This window comes from Daucus carota, chromosome 1 (assembly GCF_001625215.2).
Source record: "Daucus carota subsp. sativus chromosome 1, DH1 v3.0, whole genome shotgun sequence".
Classification (NCBI taxonomy): Eukaryota; Viridiplantae; Streptophyta; class Magnoliopsida; order Apiales; family Apiaceae; genus Daucus; species Daucus carota.
This window is the reverse complement of record NC_030381.2, coordinates 53578091-53600516: the sequence shown is the minus strand read 5'-3', so window position 1 is coordinate 53600516 and position 22426 is coordinate 53578091. Positions and strand designations below refer to the sequence as shown.

General features: G+C 35.1%; 3 protein-coding genes across 3 annotated transcripts; all 3 read right to left on the bottom strand.

The window, feature by feature from the left end:
• Nucleotides 1-4634: 4634 nt before the first annotated feature.
• On the bottom strand, nt 4635-6155 carry LOC135150623 (uncharacterized). The gene has a single exon (XM_064087231.1). The coding sequence runs from the start codon at nt 6153-6155 to the stop codon at nt 4635-4637; it is 1521 nt and encodes a 506-aa protein (XP_063943301.1).
• A 2802-nt stretch (nt 6156-8957) lies between these two features.
• LOC135150622 (uncharacterized) lies at nt 8958-10487 on the bottom strand. Its single transcript, XM_064087229.1, has one exon. The coding sequence runs from the start codon at nt 10485-10487 to the stop codon at nt 8958-8960; it is 1530 nt and encodes a 509-aa protein (XP_063943299.1).
• Nucleotides 10488-12674: 2187 nt separating this feature from the next.
• On the bottom strand, nt 12675-14537 carry LOC135149928 (uncharacterized). Its single transcript, XM_064086094.1, has one exon. The coding sequence runs from the start codon at nt 14417-14419 to the stop codon at nt 12920-12922; it is 1500 nt and encodes a 499-aa protein (XP_063942164.1). The 5' UTR covers nt 14420-14537; the 3' UTR covers nt 12675-12919.
• Nucleotides 14538-22426: the final 7889 nt, after the last annotated feature.

The following is a 22426-nucleotide window of genomic DNA, read 5'->3' as shown; positions in this document are numbered from 1 at the left end:
CCATTTGCAATTTATTATATTTATTTGGGGAAACATTTCCCAATTTGTTGTATTTAGGACTTCCCCAATATTCCAATGAGTTCGAATATAATAGATTTAATAGCTCTTCTTTTTGGTATCAATCTACTTTACTTGGCCTTGACTTTGAGCCTAGGGTTAAAAATGGGGTGGGGAAAACGGGGAACCCGCCTCGAATGGGGCAGATCCGCCCCGTTAATATGGGGAATGGGGCAGTGACGGGGAATGATTTTCTGCCCCGCCAAAATATGGGGCAAGTATGGTATTTGTTGAATCCCTGTGGGGATTCCCCGCCCCGCCCCGCATATATTTAATATAAATAAATAATTATATTCAATATAATATATTTATTAGATTTAATATAATATATTTGTTATATTTAATATTATTATTTTTAATACACAAAACTATAATTTTACAATGTATAACATGTCTCTTTGAATTCTATTATAATTAGTTTTTTGCTTTGAATATACATGTTTTGTATATTATTATTAAATTCTGAAGAAAAAATTACTTAATTTTAAAATAATTATTTAAAGTGTAATATTATAGAAGCGGGGCGGGGCGGGGCGAAATTATATTAAGTCCCCGGTGGGTTGGGGATGGGGATTAAAAATAAATCCCCACGGGGAATGGGGCGGGGATGGGGCAGGAAAAAATTATATGGGGCGGGGTTGGGAAATGAAGTCCCCGCCCCGAACCCGCCCCATTTTTAACCCTATTCGAGCCCAAATTATTGATCTTGCAACCCAAAACTAGAGATCGCAATTTCAGGTTTCGGGTCAGGTTGACAGTCGCGGGTCAAAAATTTTACCCGACCCGAAATTTTAATGGGTTAGAATACCTAACCCGAACCCGACGCGCACTACCTGCAGGTAACCCGAACCGAAAGATAAAATTTATTAATAAATATTTTTTTAAAATAATAAATAAATATCATTTCAATTCAAATAAATTAAATAAATTTTTATTAAATTTAAGTAATAATATTACAAAAATAATATAGTATATGTATTTTTTAAATAAATATATATGATATTTATATTATATATTAATTTTCGGGTAACCCGAATTCAACCCGAAAATGACTTTTTTTTTTGTTGATTTTGGGCCAACCCGACTTCGACCCGAACCCGAAAAACTCCAACCTGAATTTGTGGTGGGTCCAATATTGCCACCTCTACCCAAAACCCTTGTCTCTTTGGAGTTTGAATTGCTTTTATTTTCCCACTCCCTATTTCGTTCTTGGTCTTTTAACTCAGACCCGACATTAACCCAAATTTTGATAAAATATTTATTGTTTTATTACTCAATATCATAAACACAATTTTCGAAACACATAAAATCTTACTACAATTATATTTATTGTAATTCAATTCATTTGATCATAAAAAACATAGTTCTACTTTTTATTTTTATCAAATCAAATTTGTGTACAGGTAAATTGAAATTTACATTCATATTTGTGTATGTGTTTGAAAGTGATATTTAATTTTAAGTTTATATATAATTTAATAGAGATGAGCTAACAAATATAAAATGTCACAAGATATTCAAATTTGTGTGTTTCGATATCATCAAATGTATTATCCCACAATCTACATTTCAAATTTTATATTCAGGAGTTATTATAGACATATCATCTTTACATATATATGACATTTGTTGCAGCAAATAATGAAGAAAATGCTCCAAAAAAGATGGACTAATAATGCATGCTATGCAGGTAAAGTTTTTGTATTTAATATCATTTATGCAGTGCTTGTAAATAATTTGTAATATTCTTCTCTTAGAGATAAGAAAAGCTTTTGTTTCAACAATCGGATGATTCTCAGTCGTGCAACATTTAAATTTATTAATATTTATAAAGATGAGTCTATTGTTACACCAGGGTCTGACGAAGTAATGGTGTCTTCGAAGGGCACACATGATGAAGGTCCATATAATCCAGAAATCAGGATTTCTTGTGATGACGTATGTTTATTAATATATATAAAGATGAATTTATGTAAACCACTTTCAATATCTAGATGGGTGATCCACATGCTAAAACATTTTAAGTTTTTAACACATATTTGAACTAATTATATTTTTTTGCAGGAACTATATTTTTTGCATTCACCAGGTAGACTGATTAAACTTTTGGTTGTTGAGCTCTTATTTGGGTGTTCAGTAAATTTGTTAATGTGTGCACAATTATAAATATCATGCATATATATTTAAACAGGGCCACATGATACCTCTCATGGTTGCTCCTTCTCGCGGAAATCAGAAGGTGAACCATTATCTGCAAGGATGAGGTAAACTTCTTCGTCATTTATAATATTTTGTTTTTAGTTTTTAAGATAAACTTTCCTTTCCTGCAACTGATCTCATATTTTATGCATAATGAGTGCAGAGCTGTGGCTCGATTCCTTAAAGACAGATCATCATTCACTCCAGTCATTGAAAGAGACTAGCAATCTGTAAATGTTAGCCCGGAGACAATCTTAGAAGGAAAAAGAAGAAAAGTCTATGCTCCATTGGTCTTTGACACTTGCAAGGTTTTGTACTTTCTTATACTTTTCCACCGAATAATTGGTAACTCTCAAGTGGAATTATAAGTTTCAACTGTTTCTTCTTCTTTTAATTTCAAAACAAATGTATCTTGATTTTGCTTTACTTTTAAAATTGTTATATCATATTTGGATTGTGTAAATTTGCTTGTTTCAGGTTTTAAAGAACTGCCGATTTGTAGAAGTGCAACAAGAAGATCCATACGGTGACGTCAAAACTTTCAAATGAACTATTTTCCATTTAAGTGCATGTAGCATGTCCTCCATCTTGTGTACAGGGATGACAGTTTTACCCAACTCCATGGCTATCAGACCCGTTCTGAACTGATTGGATTTATCCTAACATGATTTTTTTGGATCTGGACCTGAATATGCATTTTATTTTTAGACACAAAAAAGTTAGGATCTGGATCTTAAATATTCTGAATCCAGACCCAACCCGAAATCCATAAACCGATTTGAACCCAATCCAAACCTGAAACCCGATAAAAACCCCATACAAAATATTATATATACGTGTGAGTGTGTTAAATATATAATATATATATTGAAATATTATGAATTATTAGTTATGTATATAACATTTTACTTAATTTTATATGCGCGATACTGAATTTATATTCATTTCACCAACATTACATTTTTCTTCATTATTGTGCATTACATATTACATAATCAAAATATAATAAAAATATAAACGATTAGTTGAATGATTGTAAACAATTAAATTAACATGTTTCACGTGTTTATTGTACTAAATGAAACATGTGATGCCCCTTTTTTATATTCCTAAATTTAAAAAAAAATCATCATATTTTTTATAAGTATATAATTTTAAATTTTTATTTAATTTTATTATATTAAATTTTATTCGAATCAAACCCGAACCCGAAGCGAAACCCAGAAAATCATATTTAGATTTTATTTTAGATATCCGAACCAAGACCCGAACCGACCCCAAAAATAATAATCCAGTCCGGATACAAACCGTCCCGACCGTTGCCATCCCTGTGTAACATGTTTCCGTTGAACACCTTCGTTCCCCAAATAGGGTTCCATATTCTCCCACCCAGTTCAAACCTTCACCCAGCTCATTGTGGGATCTGGTGGAGCCAACAAGCTGCGACGACACACTTGACCTCGAAGACTCTGCTGTTACACCAGGGATTCGCGTCTTCAAAGGGCAAACTAGGTGTTGAGGACTTGTTTAAGACACTTGTAAGTTTTTCTACTTTTCTTAAATTGCTCCGTTGAATAATTGGTATCTAGCATGTGGAAATTAATAAGTTTCAAGTATTTCTTTTCTAATTTCAAAAATAAATATATCTTGATTTTGCTTTACTTTCAAAATAGTTATGCCATATTTGGATTGTGTAGATTTGCTTGTTTTAGGTTTTAAAGAATTGTGGATTTGTAGATGTGCAACGTCGTTTTGATTGTGACACCAAAACTTTCGAATGGACTGTTTTCCGCTTAAGTTAATGTACTATGTTTTGCATCCCTGTGTAGCATGTTCTTGTATACCATATCCGAACGGTGAGAAGTTGACTTCATGGAATTAGAAACTTCTCCGCTGCATTCTCCTCTTTAATATTAGAACTTGTTTTCGACGATGATTCATGAATTCTGTGTATTTGCTTAAAGAAGTTTCGGTCTCTCTCTTTTATGCAAGGATTTATTTTCAAATTTGTATTACACTGGAAAAACTTGTGATGTGTAAACAACTTTCATATGTATGATAAGCATATCTTGTGATCATTGTATTAATGAATAAGTAGCTAACCGATGCCTTTTATTTAATCGCTACACACCCCCAATCATGAGAGTTAAAAGCATATTAAGACATGCATAAAGAGAACACCAATTAATAATCTCAGGACTCTGTTTTATTTTTGAACATATACCATCTAAAAGTTATTAGACGGTCCTGGCCCCAACAACACAACTTGAAAATCACAGCTTCAACATAGAAAATATTCAGGATAGGTTTCTTCATAGACTTATTAGTCCTTATTTATGTAGTTATAAAAAGCATTAATAGCTTAGAGTACTGATCGACTAATAGCCTTGCCCGTAGCTGATTATGGGATGTTTAAGACGGGTTATCACACCTGTTGGCGACACCTTAGCAACCCTCTTGAAACCTGCAGCAGCTGCTATCCTAGTACTCTGACTCAGTGGTTCCTCTTTTTCTTCAGCGTAGATAGAATAGTTATTGACGCCAGTGTAAACCCCGTCGTCCATTTGAGTGACCACTGTTTCCCCAGTATAAAGAACGTCACGCTGATCATAATAAAAGGGGACATCACAAATACCACGGGTTGCCACAATTCGCATGGTCACTTTTGTCTTTGGTGCTATATTTACCTTGTAGGAAGTGGATATTGTTTCTTCTGTTTCCTTAGTTTCTCCCCAGGTATATTGTTCAGAAACATCAAACCCGAATGTAATTTTACCATCCGTGATTACTGGGATGCCTGCGCTAAAAGATGCTTGGAAACTCTCCTTCACCGAGAAATTACAGTTCCAAGTACTTGACCTCCTATTTCTGTACGAGAGGTTAAAGTTCTGCTCCTGGGTTGAATTGCCTTGGTTGGCGTAAGTTGAACTGACCATCACGAGCACGTTCTCATCGTAGATCCTTGCATCCATGAGCCGGAAGTTTATATTTTCGATAGTCTTTGACATGACAAACTCTGACACCTTCAATTTGGCAAACCTAGTGATTGCAGTAGAACCAACATTTAGACAATCTCTAATGTTTCCGCTGGTCATCATGGTGCTGAAGTAATTATTTGCTAGGTTTCGAAGCGCTATTGTGCCGTCGCTGCATTTAACTGGCTGAAATATTGAGTTTCTACTTGTGGGATCTGTTGAATCGGCAAAAATCCATTCCGTGCTTGACATCCAGTACTTATCTTTCAAGTTACGAATGCTGATGTTACCGTTTGAAGTCTGCACAATCTCATTCCCGGCACTGAGTGGATCACGGTCCAGATCAGTTGTTGAAAACGAAAGGTACGTATTACTATGAAACAAGAGGGTACTAAGAAATTTATCGTTAGCACCCTTAAACGTAACATATTTGGGAAGTATCACAAGTGATTGCCAATCGATGACATTAAACACATCACAGGATCCAGCATCTGGATCTGAGTAGTATGCAATTACGCATGCATAATAGGGGTCACCACGCCAAAAGCATAGATTAAGTTTAAGATTAACATGGGTAAGACGGATTGTTTTAGGATTCCCATTCACAGAAGTAGGCCTCAACAGTGTACAAGAACGACTCGATTGGTCTTCGTCAGGCTTATCAGCCTTGGCAGCAAGCCAGTTGTGCGTGTTGTCCAACACCTGCAGGAACTTGTTGTTGTAACAGCTTCTTATGTGTACCAGTCCATTCACAGTTGTTGACCTGTGAACTTCAAACTTTGCGTCTGCGCTCCCTACATCATCACCAGAGAACTGGACAAACCCCTTCACCGCCCCATCTTCCTTCACATATCGCAATAACTTATTGCTATTTTGTGACCGGAACTCAACAAACCTTGGCAAAGCTACAACTTGTTGACTCATTTTCTTCTTGCTGTATTATATTAGAGTAGTGTATATGTTTCAGTTAGAGAGTGCCTGTAATCTTCATATCCTGATGGCCCTTTATAACAGAGGAAATTAGGCCTGTAATTCGAGTCGAGCTGCTCGCGAGCAGCTAGAGCTCGTATACCAGCTCGGCTCGAATAAGATTTCATACCCGTTTAATTAAATGAGCTGGCCCGACTCGATTCATAAAATTAAACAAGCCGAGTTCGTGTAGAGTTTTATGCTCGAGTAAGTGTGAAATTAAATATCCCAGCTCGACCGACTCGTTAAAACATGCTCGTTTAGCTAAACGTGCTGGCTCGACTCGACTCGTCAAATTAAACGAGTCGAGTTTGGACAAAGATTTTGGCTCGATTAAGTGAAACAAGTCGGCTCGCCCGACTGGAATTATGTCCGGCTCGAAACTCGGGTTGCTCGACCCGAATTACCGTAATCATCTTACTGGATTCCCTGCCTTTATAGAAAGGAAAAAGAATCCTCGAGTGCGGGATCGGATCCTTGATTAGGCATAACCTAGTATAATGGAGTAAAGCATTACCACTTTTCTCATCTTCCCAGTTCCCACAGTATATTCTAAGACTGTCACTAGGAAATATCAGCAACTTTTTTGTAAGTTCACTATATATCATAATTGCTAAACTTACTACGCACAATACGTTATAAGTTATCTGTTGTGAATGGGCTTGTTTATTGTAGTGCTTATTATATCGCCACTCAATCCTTTATATGGGAAATAATATAATGTGAACATCTTCTTTAGCTCGTGAAATTATATGCTCGATATTATAATTGTATCAATTACCTAAATTTCTGGTAATAGCTACAATGACCCTCTCTGACAAAAAGTAGTACTGGATTCCCAGTCTTTTTTGAAAGAAAATCCGTCAAAGTGTGGATGAGATGCTTAAACACAATGCATGGGGTAAAATAATTTCGTACTACTTTTGTGGTCCTTTCATATAATATTCTACAACTGTCATTCTAACATATGCTAGCTACTTTTTTCAATATTATTTATATTTATCTTCAAATCTGTAAGGTGAACAAACTGGGACAAGTGCTTTGTGGCTTAAATTTTTTATTCTCTTTCGTAACTTAGATTAGTTGATTTTAGGGTTTCCTGTAAGATCAACTTTTCCAACATCCAGAATCTATTCTCTGTACCGCTAGTTCAAAAAAGTTAAGTTGATCAGTATTTTGATAGAAATATGAAAGGCTGGAGAAGAGCTTCAATTAACTTTATAAATTTTTAATGCTTTTTCTGAATGTGTGAAAACATTTGCAATCCGCTTAGAACAAACGCAGTGCTCCAGATTTATCCAAGACTATTTTCATCTTTTAATAATTTTCACATTCAAACAGACACCCGGGCATACATAAGAAATCCTTCTTTCATCTTTTTTTTCATAAGTAATTCACTCAAATTTTATTTGAAAAAACACGTTTTATGTGGAAACAACTCCATGTTTTATTCTTTATACTAGGTATTTATAATAATATAGTAGTTGTTGCACTTTATATTTACTAAAAATTAAAATTTATATATATATAAATTATATTTTTAGATATCTATTTTCCTTCCGTTTGAATAAATATGATTTAATTAGTACTTTTATTTATTTATATTTACAATAGACTGAGATGCTACTTGTATTCGAACAATATATGGTTAACATATAATCCATATAAGCCAATGTGACTTTCAGCTTTTAAGATGATAAGTATGCAGATCTAGCAAGTAATTTATCTAGTTCATACAAGCCATATAGGTATTCACTTTTTTTTACTAATTAAAATATTACCGAAGTAATAACTGTAAAATATGTATTTATTAGAGTTCAATTTATTAATTCATATACATTAGTCAGTGTATTCACATTCTGCTAAAAGAACTTGCTGCAAATCTCTTAGAATTTTCTTTGCCACAAAGTCACAAACTGCGACAAAAAAAAATCTAGAAAAACAAAAAAGATAGTGCACTTATTCTGAGTTCCACAGCTGTCGAACCATATGAAAGCTGCACTTTAAATTGTTAACAGGAGAATGAAACAGATAGTTTAAGAGGGTTTAATAAAATCTTCAATTTGTAAATTAGGAAAAGAAGCTTGTAATAAGTTAATATGAAATTGTTTGAAAGCAACGAACAAACAAGGAGGAGAATGCTAGTCCTTTAAAAAACAAAAAAGAGGAATTAGCAATGGAAAAAAAGGATACCATGGAACAATATTATGACAAAAGTGATGGTTTGGTAGAACAAAGTAGTGTTAACAGGAGAAGATCTACATTATAGCGAAAAGTATAGAGCTATTCATGAGTTTGTCGAAGCAAAACTTTCATCTCTCAAAGATTCAAGTGATTTCCCCTTAGCATTCACATAGGATCGAAGTAATAGCCATCTGAAAGATTATTATTATATTTCGTTTAATATAATAATTGAAAGAAAATTAAGTGTAAAACATGGAATAATATATAATAAGATTATATTGTATAAAGAGTACACCAATTATAATCTCAGGACTCTGTTTTATTTCTCAACATAGACCATCTACAAGTTATTAGACAGTCCTGGTCCCAACAGCACAACTTGAAAATCACAGCTTCAACATAGAAAGTATTCAGGATAGTTTTCCTCATAGACTTATTAGTCTTTATTTATTTAGTTATAAAAAGCATTTGTAGCTTAGAGTACTGATCGACTAATAGCCTCACCCGTAGCTGATTATGGGATGTTTAAGACGGGTATCACACCTGATCGTTACAGCTTAGAGTACTGATCGACTAATAGCCTCGTCCGTAGCTGATTATGGGATGTTTAAGACGGGTTATCACACCTGACTGTGACACCTTAGCAACCCTCTTGAAACCTGCAGCTGCTGTTATCCGAGTACTCTGATTCAGAGGTTCCTCTTTTTCTTCGGTGTAGATAGAATAGTTATTGACGCCAGTGTAAACCCCGTCGTCCATTTGAGTGATGACTGTTTCCCCGGTATAAAGAACGTCGCGCTGATCATAACAAAAGGGGACATCACAAATACCACGGGTTGCCACAATTCGCACGGTCACTTTTGTCTTTGGTGCTATTGTTACCTTGTAGGAAGTGGATATTTTTTCTTCTGCTTCCTTAGTTTTTCCCCAGGTATATTGTTCAGAAGCCTCCAACTTGAATGTAATTTTACCGTCCTCGATGAATGGGATGCCTGCTTTAAAAGATGCCTCGAAACTCCCCTTCACTGACAAATTACAGTTCCAAGTACTTGACCTCTTGTTTCTGTACGAGAGTTCAAATGTCTGCTCCTGGGTTGAATTGCCTTGGTTGGCGTAAGTTGAACTGACCATCACGAGCATGTTCTCATCGTAGATCCTTGCATCCATGAGCCGGAAGTTTATATTTTCGATAGTCTTTGAAACGACAAACTCTGACACCTTGAATTTGGCAAAGCTAGTGATTGCAGTCGAGCCGACAGTAAGACAATCTTTCATGATCTCGTTGGTCATCATGGTGCAGAAATAATTGTTTGCTATGCTTCGAAGAGCTATGGTGTCCTCGCTGCATTTAACTGGCTGAAATAATGCGTCATTACTTGTGGGAACTGTTGAATCGGCATAAATGATATGCGGGTCTGACCTCCAGTACTTATCCCAGTTCAAGTTACGAATGCTAATGTTACCGTTTGAAGTCTGCACAATCTCATTCCCGGCACTGAGTGGATCATCATCCAGATTAGTTGCTGAAAACTGAAGATAGCACTTACCATAATACCATATGGTAGTAACAAATTTATTGTTATCACCCTTTAAGGCAATATATTTGGGAAGTATCACAAGTGACTGCCAATCGATGACATTAAACACATCACAGGATCCGGCATCTGGATCTGAGTAGTATGCAGCTACGCATGCATAATAGGCAGGGTCAGTACCACGCCACAAGCATAGATTAAGTTTAAGATTAACATGGGTAAGACGGATTGTTTTAGGATTCCCATTCACAGAAGTAGGCCTCAACAGTGTACAAGAACGACTCGATTGGTCTTCGTCAGGCTTATCAGCCTTGGCAGCAAGCAAGTTGGGCGCTTTGTCCAACACCTGCAGGAACTTGTTGTTGTAACAGCTTCTTATGTGGACCAGTCCATTCACAGTTGTTGACCGGTGAACTTCGAACTTTGCGTCTGCGCTCCCTACAAAATCACCATAGAACTGGACATACCCCTTCACCGCCCCATCTTCCTTCACATATCGCAATAACTTATTGCTATTTTGTGACCGGAACTCAACAAACCTCGGCAAAGCTACAACTTGTTGACTCATTTTCTTCTTGCTGTATAAATATTAAAGTAGTGTATATGTTTCAGTTGTAGAATGCCTGTAATCTTCATATCCTGATGGCTCTTTATAATAGAGGAAATTAGGCCTGTAATTCGAGTCGAGCTGAGAAACACATCATAAACGTCCTACTAGATTCCCTGCCTTTTTAGAAAGAAAAAAGAATCCTTGAGTGCCGGATCGGATCCTTGATTAAGCATAGCCTGGAATAATGTAGTAAAGCATTACTACTTTTCTCATGCTACCACAGTATATTCTAAGACTGTCACTGGGAAATATCAGCTACTTTTTTCAACAGAATTAAGTATGAAAGTATCACAATATTTCCAGTAATTATGTTTATCTAGGCAATCCGCTTAGATAATTAGTTCTTTTTAGTAGGGGAACATGTAGCAATCTGCTTGAAACAAATCCAACAATCAAGATTCACCTTATTTGTTTTATAAATTTTGAAATATCAATAGGTGCCCAAATGAAATACCAACTAAGTTAAATAATAAGGCTCCCTCGAACAACTAGTAGGGATGTCATTCGAGTCGAGCGAGTCAAGTTTCGAGCCGAGGTTAATCGAGTCAGGCGAGCCGGCTCGTTTAGCTAAACGAGCTAGTTTTAACGAGTCGGTCGAGCTGGCTCATTTATTTTACATTTAATCAAACCTAAATATTTGTCCAAACTCGACACTCATTTAATTAAACGGGTATGAAATCTTATTTGAGCTCAGCTTGTATACGAGCTCTCGCGCCGACTCAAGTTTTATTAAACGAGTTCGAACTCGAGCTTTTCGCGAGCAGCCCCGCCGACTCAAAGTTACAGGCCTAACAACTAGGCTAGCGAATTACAAAGTAAATGTTCAGTGTTGTTTCCAACGAGTAAACACTCTGTAACCGTTATACCAAACACCCTTTAGTATAAAGAAGTAAATATTTAAGATATTCAACAAAAATAAAATCATAATTTGATAAATTAACTCTTTAATAAAATCTCCCGTCTCTCTTCTTCCCTCTCGTCTCTCTTCTCTTCTTTAATATAATATGAATATCGTTGAATATATACTCGATATTATGATTGTCAATTACTTGCATTTGTGGTAATAGTTATAATGACCCTTTATGACAAAAAGTAGTACTAGACTACTAGATTCCCAATCTTTTTCGAAATAAAATCCGTCAAAGTGTGGATCAGATGCTTAAACACCCCGTATGGCGTAAAATAATTTGTACTACTTTTGTGGTCCTTTCATAGAATATTCTATAACTGTCATTCTAACATATATATACTAGCTACTTTTTTCAATAGAATTTACTTCTGTTACAAACTGGGACAAGTGCTTTGTGGCTTAAATTTTTTATTCTCTTCTGTTACTAGATGTGTTGAATCTATTCTCTGTACCTGAAGTTCAGAAAGTAAGTTGATCAGTAGTTTGATAGAAATATGAAAGCCTGATGAAGAGCTTCAATTAACTTTACAAATTCTTTAATGCTTTTTCTGAATGTGTGAAAACATTTGCAATATGCTTAGAACAAACGCAGTGCTCAGATTTATGTAAGACTATTTTCATCTTTTAATAATTCTAACATCAAACATAGACACCTGGGCATACATAAGAGATCCTTCTTTAATCTTCATTTCATAAGTAATTCACCCAAAAAATTTGAAAAAACACATTTTTCATGTAAACAACTCCATGTTATATACTTTATACTAGGTATTTATAATAAAATAGTAGTTGTTACCCTTTATATTTACTAAAAATTAGGATATATGTTTTTTTTTTTTTTGAGAAGAATTAGATATATGTTAAACTTTTAATATATAAAAATACATTTGCATAGTTCATGATTTTTAAAGTATACTTAAAAAATTATACTTGCTTTCATTTTTAAATATCTATTTTCCTTTTAACCCCTAAAGAATACATTAGAATACATTAGATGTTCTTTTTAACCCTCAATGTTTAATGCCCTTTTAACCCTCACATGTGAAATGTCATGATTGTCCATCTATTATATACCGTGTTTTCATTCATACCAGTATGAGGGTTAAAATGAATATTTGTGAAACTTGGAGGATTGATTCAGCCAAGTTAAAACATCGAGGCTGCATCAGTACAATCCCAAATTTTGAGGGTTAAAAGGTCATTAAGTCAAATAAAATATAACAAATAGAAAGGTGTGCATTAAATAAAAACTACTGGTATATATTGATTAATAATCTTGGAGGACTCATTCTTATTTATGCACATACCATCTAAAAGATATTACCATACCAGACGGTCCTGGCCCCAACAGCACAACTTATAGCTATATTTCATAGGATAGCAATCCTGACATACAGTCTTTGTTTATTTAGTAGTAATAAAAAGCATAGCTTAGAGTAATAGTACTGATCCAACATCACGAAAGCCACCTTGATTCAGATCATTTGAGACGAGTTATCACACCTGTGCGTGACACTTTAGCAACCCTCCTGAATCCTGTAGCAGTTCTACCTCGATTATTATTATCCAGGGGCTCCTCTTTCTCTTCAGTGTAGAAAGAATAGTTATTCACGCCCGTGAAAACTCCGTCATCCATGTTGGTCACAACTGTTTTCCCCGTGTAGAGGACGTCACGCTGGTCATAATTAAAGGGGACATCACAAACACCGCGGGTTGTCACAGTTCTCACAGTCACCTTTGTCCTTGGTGGTATCGAAACCTTGTAGCTAATGGTCACATTTTCCTCGGATTCCACAATTTCTCCCCAGGCATGCTGTGCAGAGCTCTCAGCACCAACGGTAACTTTGCCTTCTTCGATGAATGGTATGCCTGCGGTGATCGTGGCCTCGACACTGGTGGTCAAGGAGAGACTATTGTTCCATGAGCTTGACCTCTTATTTGTGTATGAGAGTTGAATTGTCTGCTCCTGAGTCGAATTGCCTCGGTTCGTGTAGGTGGAACTGACCATCACCAGCATCTTCTCGTCGTATACCCTCGAATCCATGAGCCGGAACCTGATATTATCAATCTTCCTTGAAATGATAAGCTCCGAGACCTTAAATTTGGCCGTGCTAATATTGATTGTAGAAGAGCCGGCATTAAGGCAGTTAATTTTTCCTTCGGTGCTCAGACGGATGCAGAATAACTTGTTTGCCATGTTCCTCAGAGCGATTGTGTCATTACTGCATTTAATTGGCTCAAATAGTGTGTCATTATTCGACGAATTTGTTGAATCCGCCCAAATCCAGTTTGGGCTTAAACACCAGTATCTGTCCCTGAACATGTTACGAATGCGAATGTTACCATCAGAAGTGATCCGGACTATCTCGTTCCCCACCACCATTAAATCATCAGCTTTACTTTCCGAAAACTGAAGATAACTATGACCTTCATACCATATGGGACTGAGAAATTTATCGTTATCACCCTTAAAGGCCACATATTTGGGAAGTAGCACCAGTGACTGCCAATCAATGACACTAAACACGTCGCAGGAATCGGCTTCTGGATTGGAGTTGCATGAGTACACGCATCCATAATAGGGCGAAGCTGTTCGCCACATAAACAGATAAGTTCCAAGATAAACATTGGTAAGTCTGATTGTTCTGGAATCCCCGCCCACAGAAGTAGGCCTGAACAGAGTACACGAACGCTTGGATCGGTCTTCGTCGGGCTTTTCTGCTCTGGGAGCAATCCAGTTGTCGTAGTCCACCAGCTGCAGGTATTTGTTGTTGTAACAGCTTCTTATGTGCACCGATCCATCCCCACTTTCTGATTTTTCGACTTCGAACTTCGCGTCTGCACTGCCTACATCTTCACCAGAGAACTGGACTAACCCCTTCTTCTGCCCCTCTTCCTTTACATATCGCAATAAGTACTTACTGTAGGCATATTTTGATCGGAACTCAACAAGCCTGGGCAATACAACAACTTGACTCATTTTCTGTATCAGAGTGTATATGTTTCAATTATAAATGCCCTTAAGCTTCATATTGTGATGACCCTTTATAGCATAGAATAATCTAGCTACTTTTCTGGTCCTGGCACAATATATTCTACAACTTTTATTGGAACATACTAGCTACTTTTCAATATTCCAAGATAGACCTAAACAAAAGGATCAGCTTATCCTGTCTTTAAAAAGTAGGGATTTTTTCTAAATAATTTAATACTTTTCAGTAATATATTGGCATCTTTTTATTCATTGAAGATTTAGGAATTAACCTTGATGTTCTATGTTTGTGCCTGATGACCTTTCTTCTTCAAGTATCTTTTGAGTTCACTAGATTATTGAAAAAGTTTAACACTCACGCATGTCAGATTCTCATTTGCAGGAAGTTAATCAAACATTGTTATAATGTAAACCTTTATTTTCAATAAAGAATTGTAAACCTAGAATTTCTTTATCGGTTTTGATGAAATCTATATTATCTAATGCATCACAGAAACCAAGAACTAATGAACTCATATTTTGCTCTGCTAGTCAGAGGTATGTTGCATATGCCTCAGCGCCTAGCTATGAAGACGGAAATTTGCTTCGTCAACTCCTATGCCTTCATCATTTTCATTCTACTCACATAAGCCGGTGGTTGTATCATTTTCATTCTGCAAAGACAGAAATTGTATACCCTTTCATAAAATTTCATATATATCCTTAAATGAGTAAAAACAAAACTAATAAGGTTGTTTCCTTTGATGAGATACCCGTTCATATATTCTTATATTTCTAGTTATATTTCTAGTTATGATTAATATATTTAAGACTTGTTATTGGAACATCTGTTTTATCATAGGATTTAGGGATGGGTACGGGACACTTTGCGGTAGGCGAGTGTTATCCCCACCTCATCCCCGAATTCGATACCGATCCCCAGACCCGTCTTGAGTCCCAAATGATGATTTTTTTCCTCCCCGATCCCCGCCACAAACGGGGAATGGGAATCCGGGGATTCGGGAAATTTTGTTTTTTTAATAAAAATAGTAAGTTTATAATACATAATATATTTTTTAATAAAAACCAATCTACTGACTTGTAATATACTAATAGAGTGATATTATCCCATAGTATTAATTTATAATCTAAATAAATGAAAATTTTAAAATTATAAAATATAATATATTACAACAAAAAAAATTGGTCAATTAACTTATAGATTACTTTTTAATTTTAATAATATAATAAATGGTATCTATTTTTAATAATTTATTTAGTATAATATATATAAATATATTATTATTTATATATATATACATTCAGGGTCGGGCGGGGAGATACGAATCCTTGACCCGCCCACGATCCCCAAAATTTTTATAAAACTTTTCCCGTTCCTCGACCCACCCACGAAAAATTCCCCAAATCCCTTACGCGAACGGGTTGGGGATAGGATATGACGAATCCTCCAAGCTCCACATATTAGTCAGTAACTTGTGTGGGTGCAACTCTCGGTGCTTAAGACCAACTCTCGGTGCTTAAGACCAGGATGATTCCTTATTTCAGTTGTGTTAATAGAGGTAAGAGATTATAAAAAAAATCCTTTATTTACGATAATGTTTATTCCCTTTGCGATTTAGTATTTGTATTTGAAAAGATTTCCTCACATTGTTATATTTAGAATTAGAATTTTCACTTAAGTTCATGTATCATGTCTTGCATCTCTAGCATGTTCTCGCTTACCATACCCTAATGGTGAGAAGTTGACTTCATGGAATCAGAAACTACTCTGGTGAATGCTCCCTTTTCCATTAATATAGAACTTCTTTGCAGTAGTGATCTATGAATTATGTGTACTTGCTTGAATAAGTTTTGATTTCTTTCTTTAATGCATAGATATTTTTATATGTATATTACACTGGAAAAACTTCGTTATTTACTAAGAATTCTCCTGAATTCCTCAGAAATTTCTCGAAGCTCATATGAATTTTAAATGTAGTGGGCTTCTTGCCTAAACACCGCCTCGATACTTGTAAGCATGTGGGCTTCAGCCTTTTTACCGTCTATAAGCGGTAATCTTTCTTTTGACCGGTTATTCAACCGGTAATACTTCTTTATAAAATATGTGTAGTGTAAATTCATTTGTCACACCACAGGCATAGCAAATTCTTTCTCCAAAATTCTTCAAAGCCTTTTCTTCTTAAAAGCCCTTCCAATTTTTAAGGTTCTTCGACAATTCCTCGGATGTAACAACAGTTATGGTTTTCGATTTTAGAAATCCATTCCATAAAGATCTAGAAAATAACCTTGATATTCTCGGTGTATGCTCGATCATCATCTTCTTCAAGTCTCTTTTTGAATTTTCTAGATTTTGAAGAAGTTTAAACACTCAGTGATGACACATACTGGATCTTCCGATCAATCTCAGCTCTCGCAACCTACTTCAAGTTCCGTTAAAAAGGGTAAGAGAATTATGATAATATTTGTTCCTTTTGTGATTTATTGTCTCTATTTGGGAAAGCATTTCTCAAATTGTTGTATTTAGAATTTTTCCGATATCCCTCTAGATCTAATCGGGGCAGAGTAAATTTAATAGTTCATTTTGACATCAAGCTATCTTACTTGGTCATCGATTTAGACCCAAATGATAGATATTGCAACCCCAAGCCCTCATCCATCTGGATTTTGGATTACTTTTATTTTCCTACTCCTTTTGTTTATGGACTTTTAGCCCGACCCGGCTTTTGCCCAACCCTTGACATTTTACTTCTTGTTTTATTCTTCAATATCACATATACGAATTTTCACCATCTTTATAAAAATTTTAAATGCCTCAAATTTTTAATATCTCTTATACCAATATGCTTCTTATAACATCATTAAAGCTATTGTTTCATCAGTGTTTGATTTAATTTTTAGTAACACCACGAAAAACACTCTCAAGTTTTTGTTACTTGCAGTTCTTACTCAATTCATTTGTACGATATTAAAATATTCACACAATCCTCACATGGTTTTCCCAACTTTTTATCTGTGCATTGGTGTATGATACAACAATTTTCAGTTTAGATCGATAAGTTATTTATCCGAGACACTAATAAGTAGGTATATATACATTTTTTATCATCCATCCATGCTTGTTTTTGATGCAATTGAATTTAGTTGAAATCTAGTTTCTAATCAATTTGAATTTTTGTTTAGGTAAATTGCAACCTACATTTAAATTTGTATTTAAAGTATTGATTCTTAACTTTAGATTAGTGAATGATGTTTAGGATGAGTAGGCAATTTAATATGCCACAAAATATTGGAATTCGTTTGTTTCGATATCACGTGTATTGTCCCTGATTTGCATCTTAGAATTTTTATCTAGAAGTTATTGAAGACATATCATCTTGATTCTAATATATATATTACATGATTGCAGCAAATAATGAAGAAAATGCTCCAAGATCAATGGTACATGACAACATGTTATGCTGGTAGTAATTTTCTTGTTTATTTTTAATTATGTCGTGCTTGTAGATAATGTTGCAAACTTGCATCTGTGTTAGTTTGAGTAAATTTCTTTTTGAAGTCCGCAAAAAAGGCAAACATTTATACAACTGATTCATGTGGTGGTACATGTAGATTTTAGGCTTTACAAGACTGCTCTCTCTATATATCAAATTATATATGTCATGAGTCATGACTCCTTTCTTTGCACAGATAAAGATTTACAAAAATATTATGGAATTGTTCTTATATGAAAGGATAATATCTAATGCATATTTATATGAACAAACTGCTGTAAATAACTCAATTGTAATTCTACCGAAGTTGTCCTTAACATCTTGCCCCTTATCCTTCAACTTCTATATGAAACAGGAAGGAGAAGTTGAAAGGTTTCTTCGAAGACTTCCCAGATACAGGTTTCAAAGAAATGGTGTTTTTTGTGAGAAACAAAACGAGGATTCTCAGAAAAATGACCGAATGCAACACTGATACGCCCACTGAGCATGTTCTTCCCCTCGAAGATGCTGTAAGATCCGCTATTTATCTACCATAGTTACATTATTCAAATCCCTCCTCCTTGCTTCTTGATTCTAGATTTCAGCTCTGTTATACATTACATGCGGGAATGAAGAAAATGTTTTATAACATTCTGCGGCTCTGTTATGATTAATATATCTAAGACTTGTAATTAGAATTTTTGTTTTATTGTAGGATGTGAGGAAACCTCCATGCTCCAGAGATAATTTGGTAGCTTTTGTGGGTGCAACTCTCGGTGCTTAAGACCCAGCTGATCCTTCTAATCATGTCTTCTCACAAAACATTTTATTTGTTACCTGTAGCAACACTCCTTCGCTGCAAATCAGTTTGCAAAACATGGTTTCCAATCATATCAGACCCTGATTTTGTCAAAGCTCACTGCATCGAATCCCAGAAAAAGACAACCTAGTAGCGTAATGGAAGTTGCGAGAGATATATCACCAAATCATGATTGATGATCATGAAACAAAAACCCTCCTCCAAGTTGATACTTGAATTGCTAAGTGACAATGACGGTTCTCCAAGTTGTCAGGGGACTGAAATCATGTGTGGTGCTTGTATTTTAAAGTGTGAGTGATGGGGTGACTCCAATCTTGTAAAAAATTCTTATTTAGTGGTTTGTGATTTTACCCTCCCTCGAGAGGTTTCCACGTTTATTGTATGTGATCTTTACTTGCGTGCTTTGTTATTGTGTTTGATTAACGTCAATCTATAGTGGATGCGATCCTAACACAATTTAACTTTGAATTTGGTTATTCGTAGAGTGACTTAACTGTGTTTGGTAATTATAAAAGGAGCACGGATGGCATGCTTAATATCTTGGGCCTCACAAATGTTGCACCATATTCATATAAGGCGTTTATGGCAGCAACCAGAGCAGCATGTCAAGAGGAGCAAACACTTTGATATAGTGTTTCATTTCTCTCGCGAGTGTATTGAAAGAGGGGAAATTACAGTGAAGCATGTCCGTATAGATCTAGGAGAGCAACGAGCTGATATACTCACTAAGGCATTGCCAGAGTAAATTTTTAAACGATGCAGTCCATGCTGAGTTTACTGGAACTCAAAGTGGTTGGCATTGCAACTTTGGATTTGGGAGAAGTTTCTATGCTTGGAATCTCAAACCCGAGTTTAACATTGCCTTCGATGATTTTTGGGATGCGTACCTTAAAAGATGTTTCGACACTTGACTTCATTGAAATACTGCAATTCCAGGTACTTGACTTCTTATGTGTATATGAGAGTTCAAATGTCTGTTCCTTGACTTCATTGAATAACTTGTTTGCAACGTTTCTGAGAGCGATGGTGTCGTCGCTGTACTTAACTGGCTCGAATAGTGTGGGACTTGTGGCAACTCTAAAACTGTTTCACTCATTTTCTTCTCACTGTATATGCTTCAATTACAGAGTGACTGTAAGCTTGGCATCATGATGACCTTATATAGCAAAGGAAGTAGATTATAATTCTTGAGTGGGGGATCGGATACTTAAGCAAAGAATATTGAATAGAGCAGAATAAGAATGCATGTAAATACCTCAATTCCGGAGTGCAGGATCGGATCCTTCATTTATCACAATGCATAGCATAGAATAATGTAAAGTATTAGGACTACTTTTTTCATCCTTCCACATACTTTAAGACTGTCATTCAAACATCCTAATTCCTAGCTAGCTACTTTTTTGTATCTACCTTGTTTAGAGAAAAAATAGAACACAATTTAGATAGGACCCAAGAGGTCTTGATTAAGCCACACCCATGATATGAATGTTCCTTGGGGGTTGCTCTTTCACTTTTATTTCATTGAGAAAAAATATATTTTTTTCCCTTCTTAATCGATTAAACCACGACATGAATACAACCGTCTAGGAAGCCCTTGTACGAGTATTGTCCCGGTGGATAATGTCATCACCGTTAAAAAAAAAAAAAAAAAAAAACCTTTGAGTAGTATCTATCTTCTGGACATGTGTCTCATGCATTCTTAAGTAAGAACATGTGCAGGCTACCTCTCAGTGTTTTTTTTTTTTTATCCCGCTTAGGATACTTATTTGCCAAGTGGGGGTTTTCACCAAATTTTGAATAAGTTATGTAAATTCTATTTTTTATATTTTTTTTAGGAAATAATAGAATTTAATTGTAGATAGAACCTGGATGAGAAAAAATCCATCCAAAAACCTTGATTAAGCCATACCCATGATGGATGCTCCCTGCGGTTTGGTCTTTCACTTCTTTTTTGTTAGAAAAAATATTTGTTTTATTTTTCTTCTTAATGGATCAAACCACCAATCGACCTCGACATGGGTACGGTCCAGAAAACTATAATTTTTCCACCACTAGGATAAATCCTCCCTTCAGACTAGATCTATTTCTATACTTTGTAGGCCCAATCTTTAATATTTTTTGGTCGGATTCTTTTGGACCTTATTTTGCTCAATAAAATGAATTACATGATTAAGGGCATACTTCATAATAATAGACCTTAGAGTTAAAGCCAGACACCTAATTTGACGCGATCCACAATCATTCGTCATAATCACTAATCAGGATTGTCTTTTTACTTGGGCCATTTGGTTCATATTTTTCATTATTTACTAAGAATTCTCCCGAATTCCTTAGAATTTTCTCGAATCTTGTTTAAATTTTTGATATAGTGGGCTTCTTGCATAAATCAGGTCTCAATAATTGTAAGCATTTGGGCTTTGGCCTTTTTACGGTCTATAAGCGGTAATCTTTACTTTGACCGGTTACAACCGGTACCACTTCTTTATAAAATATGTGCAATATATATAAATTCATTTCACCTCAAGCAGAGCAAAGTCTTTCTCCAAAATCCTTCAAATCCTTTTCTTCTTAAAAACCCCTTCCAACTTTTAAAATTCTACCTTCGACAATTCCTCGGATGCAACAACTGTTATGTTTTTCAGTTTCAAGCATCCATTCCATAAAGATCTAGAAAATCACCTTGATATTCTCAATTTACGCTCAATCATCATCTTCTTCAAGCCTTTTTATGAATTTTCTAGATTTTTGTAGAAGCTTAAACACTCGGTACAGATTCTGGATCTTCCGATCAATCTCAGATCTCGCAACCTACTTCAAGTTCCGGTAAAAAGTGTAAGAGAAATATGATAATATTTATTATTTTGTGATTTAATATCTCCATTTGGGAAATCATTTCCCAAATTGTTGTTTTTTAAATTTTTTCATATTCCTCTAACTCTATTCGGGATAAAGTAAATTTAATAGTTCATTTTGACATCAAGCCATCTTACTTGGTCATGGATTTGGACCCAAATGATAGATATTACAACCCGAAGCCCTCACCCATTTGGATTATGGATTGCTTTTATTTTATTACTCCTTTTGTTTATGGTCTTTTAGCCCGACCCGGCTTTTGCCCAACCCTTGGCATTTTACTTCTTATTTTATTCTTCAATATCACATACATTTAATATCTCTTATACCAATATACTTATTGAAATATCAAATCCAATTAAAACTATTGTTTCATCATTGTTTGATTTAATTTTTAGTAACACCCCTAAAAATACTCTCATATCTTTGTAATTTGTAATCCTGAACGATTAGTAAATGATGTTTAGGATGAGTTGGCAATTTAATATGTCACAAAATATTGAAATTTGTTTGTTTCGATGTAACATGTATTGTCCCAGATTTGCATCTTAAAATTTTTAACTAAGAAGTTATTGTAGACATATCATCTTGATTCTAATACATATATATGTTACATAATTGCAGGAAATAATGAAGAAAATGCTCCAAAAAGATAGATCAATGATACATGACAACATATTATGCTGGTAATTATTTTTTTATTTAATTTTAATTATGTCGTGCTTGCAGATATTGTTGCAAACTTTCTGCTGTCACCGAAAAATAAACAATGTTGAAAATGGAGGACAACCATAACTTCTCCTAGCTTCCAAGAGAACATGTGAACATTGTAGTGCTTTAGCAGAACATTGT